General features: G+C 37.6%; 1 protein-coding gene across 1 annotated transcript; it reads left to right on the top strand.

Moving 5' to 3' along the window:
• The first annotated feature begins 486 nt into the window (after positions 1-486).
• On the top strand, positions 487-5594 carry LOC113723679 (mitochondrial dicarboxylate/tricarboxylate transporter DTC). The gene is made up of 6 exons (XM_027246666.2): positions 487-884; positions 1412-1495; positions 2279-2340; positions 3584-3945; positions 4793-5007; positions 5148-5594. The coding sequence occupies exons 1-6, from the start codon at positions 759-761 to the stop codon at positions 5202-5204; spliced, it is 906 nt and encodes a 301-aa protein (XP_027102467.2). The 5' UTR covers positions 487-758; the 3' UTR covers positions 5205-5594.
• Positions 5595-5876: the final 282 nt, after the last annotated feature.

The raw sequence follows: 5876 nt of genomic DNA, 5'->3' as shown, positions 1-5876 counted from the left end.
ACCTAAACACACACAAAAAAAAAAAACTCTTTGAATTATTGAAATTACAGGTGCAAATTTTCAATCTTGTTAATGAAAAAAAAAAAGTCTTAGATGTAAGAAATACTATGTGATATGTTGCTTACCTCCCTTCACATTTACTAGCACCATTTATTTAGAATCTCATGCTATATGCTAGCCATTGAAGGGAACCATAAAAGAAAAATTGAAAAAAAAAGAAATTGGAAGATGGATGAGGAGATAATATATGAAGTGGGCATAATATGAAACTTGTGGCCAAGAACAAAGACTAGAAATACACAATTTTCTATCTGTAAATTCTTTCTGCCTAGTGCAAATGAATGCAAATCCATGTCTATATTTCACCATATGTCAGCTTTTTTTCTTGGAAGCTTTTTATTTCACCATTTAGACAGCTTTTTATTTCACTATATTTAGACAGCTTTTTTGTTGAAGGTTTAGCATCATATGTTTTTATATAGCATTATACTACTGTTTATTGTTTTTGAGCACATGACAGAAAAATGTGAAAAAGCGGAGAGGTTTTTTCCTCAATATTTTGTTGGTTGTCAAAGGAAGACTGAGTAGTTGTTGAGTCCACAACAGCGTGGCGTGGAGAGATATATAAATACCTTTAGGCATTACCTCAGCTCTTCTCTGTCAATAAGCCCTCGTGTATTTCGCCAACCCCTTTCGTCCTTCCCCTTTCTCTGTCTCTCTGTTTCTTTCTTTGCTTTGAGGAAATCTCAAGAGAAGAAATGGGAGAGGAGAAGCCTAAGACGTCACCTCCCACCGGTGTATGGCCTACCGTTAAGCCGTTCGTCAATGGAGGTGCCTCTGGCATGCTTGCCACCTGTGTCATCCAGCCCATCGACATGATTAAGGTGTGCTACAGCTTCAATTTTCTGTTTTGGGTTATTTCTGTGCATTTCATTTTTGCAAGCTTCTATTGTTTCTTTAAAGTTGGTATTTTTTTTTCTTGTTTTAAGATGTTGGATTTGCATTATTACTTCGGTTTTTTTCATGCGGGGTTCTGGGAATTTGCGAGTTTATGCAAAAGTTTTGATTTTTATTGGGGGTTTGAGTGGTATCTATAGGGGGTTTTAGATCTTGGATCAAATGGGCATATGTCGATTCGTGAAGTCATTTTTTGTTTTTTGATGTTTAAGATTTAATTAAATTGTTAATGATCTCTTGAGATCTAAACGAGGGTCTGTTTAATGCTAGGATGAGAGGTGATAGGATTGGGGGTCTTATTTGGATATAAATTGAGATGGGTTCTCATAGAAAGCTAAAAATCCTTACTTTCTGAAATGAAAGAATGGTGTTTGATTTTGACCTTCCGGGGAGGCTTTGAGCACTGGTGGGTTGATTTTTTTCCTTAATTGCTAACTTTTTTTGATAAGTGCAGGTGAGAATCCAGTTGGGCGAGGGATCAGCTGCTGAAGTTACTAAGAAAATGCTTAAGAATGAGGGTGTTGGTGCCTTTTATAAGGTTTGTGCCTATCTGCTGCCGAGTATTTTCAGTTTTGCAGCCATTTCGAATGATTGTTTGAAGTTGACTTGTAGAATTAACCATCTGAACTTAGATTTGACTTTCGCTATGTATGTGTGTCAGATTCACGTCACGCCAGTCGAGCTGTACTTTATCTGCTGTCTCTGATATTTCATGGAATTGTATGCTAGGGCATTGCCTTAATTCATTTGCATGTTGGAAGGTGCAAAAATGAAAATTAGGTGGTTATATTTATCTTCTGTCTCGAGCAATGCAGTTAAATCTGTGTGCAAATGAAAGTGGTTAATTTGAAGCCTTCTGACCTTCTCAGCAGGGTCAGTGTTTGTTGGACATTTTTTGACTAACGTTTTCTTCGTTTGGAATTGCACTCTCTTTAATCCTCAAATCCAGAAGTAGTACAATTATTCATTGAGAGGACTGTGAATAATTGTTTTATTAGGATTAGTTAAGAGATTTTAAATACATGCAGTCGCTTTCATTCTGTATGGAACTGTTGTTCCATTGTCCATAGGCACTATTGAGTAGGCTTACAGTCTCTCATATGTTATACAAGATTCATTTTGAGCTTTCATTTTTTTTTTGGTAAATATTTGGCTTGATCCTTGCTAATGATTCTTCCCCAAACTCTCTGTTTTGTCAGTTCAAAATGTGGCTGCTCTTTTTTTTTTCTGGACTGTTATGCATATCTTTTGTGCTTCCATCAAGGAACTTTTTTGGGAACTTATGCATCACTTATTCATGTCATCCTGAAATTCTGAGCAGGGTTTGAGTGCTGGGTTGCTTAGACAAGCCACATACACAACTGCCAGACTTGGATCTTTCAGGTGAGTATTGTTGTGAAGAGGGATCATTTTATCTTTGATGAATGATAAACCAATTGTTTTTGGATTCTTTTTTAAAGACCAAACTTGGTCAATGTCGATTTTATTCTTATTATGTTGCGTGTATTCAATTTTTTGTTCCGGCTTTTGATGGCTTTAGTACTTGCTTGCTTTGAGTGCGTTTGTACTGGCCTCTTTCTTTGTCCATGTCATTTATCATTTATTGTGGTTGCAATGTCAAGTACGTAAAGCAGGATGCTTCCTTGAGATTAAAGAGGTCTGATAAACATCACAGAATATTGAATTTTCTGGCCTTGTAACTGTTTTTTAACCACATTTTGTTATCATTTTATTGTTAATCCTAAAATTTTCCTGCATCAGTTATGTGTTAGTAAATGCTACTATTCTTGTTTGAGCGGCTGTTTTGGTACATGTTAATGGAAGAGGAAAAGATAGCATTATTAGTGAAATTTTAATAAGAACATTCTCTTTTTACCTATACCCTTTAGCTTTCTGGGTTATTTTATACTAAATATATTTTGATCACTTGCTATTAACTCGGTTAAAAGTGCTGGGATAGCTTCCCGGAAGAAGTTTCCATTCAAAACGAATGAGCATGTTGGTGGGTGGGGGAATTGGATATTAGGGTCCAGGCAGCACTTACAGCTTGCAGTAATGATAATTGTGATGGCTTGAAACCTCAACAATGCCACTTCCTCTGTCCTATTGTTAAACATCCTTTCCTTTTTCTGTTCACTTGTAATGACCTAAAGTAGCAGAAAAAACTGTTATTCATTTCTTTCCCATGCCCTTGTGTAAAAAGTCGGCCTCGTTTTTCACAGGGATGATGTAAACACAAATATTTTAGTGTGTGGCTGAAGTCATGCAGTCATGGACCTGCATTGCATTCTAGGGTCGTAGCCCATGCATTGTCTTAGTTTCTATGTAATCAGGGCTGAATTTGGATTTTGCAGTTTTGCCTGTCAATTTCTTTCTCTGTTGTTAATTGCATTCCTGATATGTAACTGAAATTCTGGGATGAAGGAGCACTTTCTTGTCTTCCTTCAGTTTATTTGCTATTTTCACTATTGCATGGTATGGATGGGGAACTTGGAAACCGAAAACTAAGCTATGCCCTTACATTTTGCTTCAGAACAAGATTCTTTTGGATAGGTGATGCGTTAATGCTTGGAAAGCTTACTTGATTTGCAATGCTTATTTGTCACCCTTTCCTTTTATATAACAGGATTTTGACTAACAAAGCACTTGAGGCAAATGATGGCAAGCCTTTACCTCTTTATCAGAAAGCTTTGTGCGGTCTGACAGCCGGAGCAATTGGAGCATGTGTTGGCAGTCCTGCAGACTTGTCACTCATTCGTATGCAAGCTGACACTACGTTGCCTGCAGCCCAGAGGCGCAATTACAAAAATGCATTTCATGCACTTTATCGTATTACTGCCGATGAAGGAGTTTTGGCACTCTGGAAAGGTGCTGGCCCTACTGTTGTGAGGGCTATGGCACTTAACATGGGAATGCTTGCGTCGTATGATCAAAGTGTTGAGTTCTTTAGGGATTCCCTTGGTTTTGGCGAGGCTGCTACTGTTGTAGGTATGAAATGATCCATATGAATTTTGATGTGTCCCAGCTTTGTCATTAGATTCCTTAAACTTTAAACCTAGTGATGCTGTATAATTTACTGTCAGCTGACCATGGGAAACATAAGTGTTTATAGAAAGTCTTGGACATCCTTACCTTTCTTAAATGATTTGAGGCTAGTTTGGAATGATTTTCAAACCCAAGTGACCTCTCAATCTTCAATGACATTAGTCTCCTTTAGCTGCTTGTTACGTTTTCTGCAACTTTGGTGCTTAGCCAGGGTGCAAATGTTGTGAGATTATAATGGTGCCTTAGTCCCCTATGGGCTTTCCAAATTATAGAACCTTCTTTCTAATAGATTTAGGCTTGAAGCCGTGGAGGATATCAAAGATTGACATATGCTGTAAAATTTTGGCACAGGAAGTGGGTTCTTTTTTGAATGCAAACTGTTTTTTTTTTTTTTTTTTGGTTGCAATGCTTGAAGTGGATTGCATTGTTCTGCTTTTCATGCTGCTAGTGATACTAAGAGATTGAAAGTACACTTAAGTTTGTGGACTGTTGGGGGCACTGGGGTTTTCTTTCTTTTACGGCTATTATGCATTTGGCTGATCCAGGCAGAGAGGTCTTTGAGAAAAGAAATATTGTCTGGTTGCATTATCCGGCACTGTTTGCCCAAAGAAAATGTCTCTAATCCGGTTTCTGTTACTTTTTGGACAAGAAAGCCATTAAAAAATAATTTTTGCTTTTTCTACAATTGAATGTGTGGAGAAAGGTCACTTGACATAATGTGTGATAGTCACTTTTAAACACTTCTGTTTTGATTTACAAAAATTTTATATCATCTGTTATTTCCTTTCAGGGGCCAGCACTGTTTCTGGATTTTTTGCTTCAGCTTGCAGTTTACCATTTGATTATGTGAAAACTCAAATACAGAAGATGCAACCAGATGCTGAAGGAAAGCTGCCATACACTGGTTCTTTAGATTGTGTCTTGAAAACCCTCAAGTCTGGTGGGCCCTTCAAATTTTACACTGGATTTCCAGTGTACTGTGTTAGAATTGCCCCCCATGTTATGGTACTCTCTCTCTCTCTCTCTCTCTCGTATGGATTTCCTGAAAAGATAAATGAATAGCGACACTTTGCCCCGGTTTAAGTTTTACGTGTGAGAACGATGATTGTCCAAACTTACTGATCTTGTGTACATTTGCTTGACAGATGACATGGATATTCCTCAACCAAATTCAGAAAGTGGAGAAATCTATCGGGTTATAGTTTTAATGCGGCGGGAATAGAGAAATATCTGTGGGAATTGAGTTCTATGTCATAATAATATTCAACTTTGTGGTTTATTTAGTAGCTGCTGGTTTTTGGTGAACTTTGACATCCTTAAGCTCGGAAGGGATGGATGATCAAGAAACTGTTTTTGAAAAGCAGCAGACTGACATAATTGTTGTACCAAGCTGGATCACAAACTTTAGAATTAGGCATTTGATGATGATGGGGTTTCAAACATCTTGCTTAGCGCATATATATTGAGGTTCACTTAATTTGAGATGCTGGAAATATTGTTTCAAATAATCCATGTACTATGACTAAAGACTGCCGCATCATAACCGGCTTCTTTTTGCTCTTGCTTAAATTTTTGCAAGTTCATCTTCTTCAGTGCGCTTGGGGTTGTTTTCTTTTCTTTTGCACTGCAATTATTTCTCATGTGAAAGATGAAAGCAGGCCTGTTTATTGGATCAGAACTAGCAATTGCAGTTGGGATTAACCAAGAAAGCAAGGAGGCATGGCACGGTGTTTTTATTTTTTTGGAACAGGAAAGGGATGCCTGCCCCTTCTGACATGGCTTGGGATCATCATATGGTTCTTTCAGCTCAAATGTCATTTGTATGGAAAAAGTTTAGAAACAGCGTGGACTATGGTTCACGGTCAGATCCCTTG

Source organism: Coffea arabica, chromosome 1c (genome assembly GCF_036785885.1).
Source record: "Coffea arabica cultivar ET-39 chromosome 1c, Coffea Arabica ET-39 HiFi, whole genome shotgun sequence".
NCBI lineage: Eukaryota > Viridiplantae > Streptophyta > Magnoliopsida > Gentianales > Rubiaceae > Coffea > Coffea arabica.
This window is presented reverse-complemented; position numbering and strand designations above follow the sequence as displayed.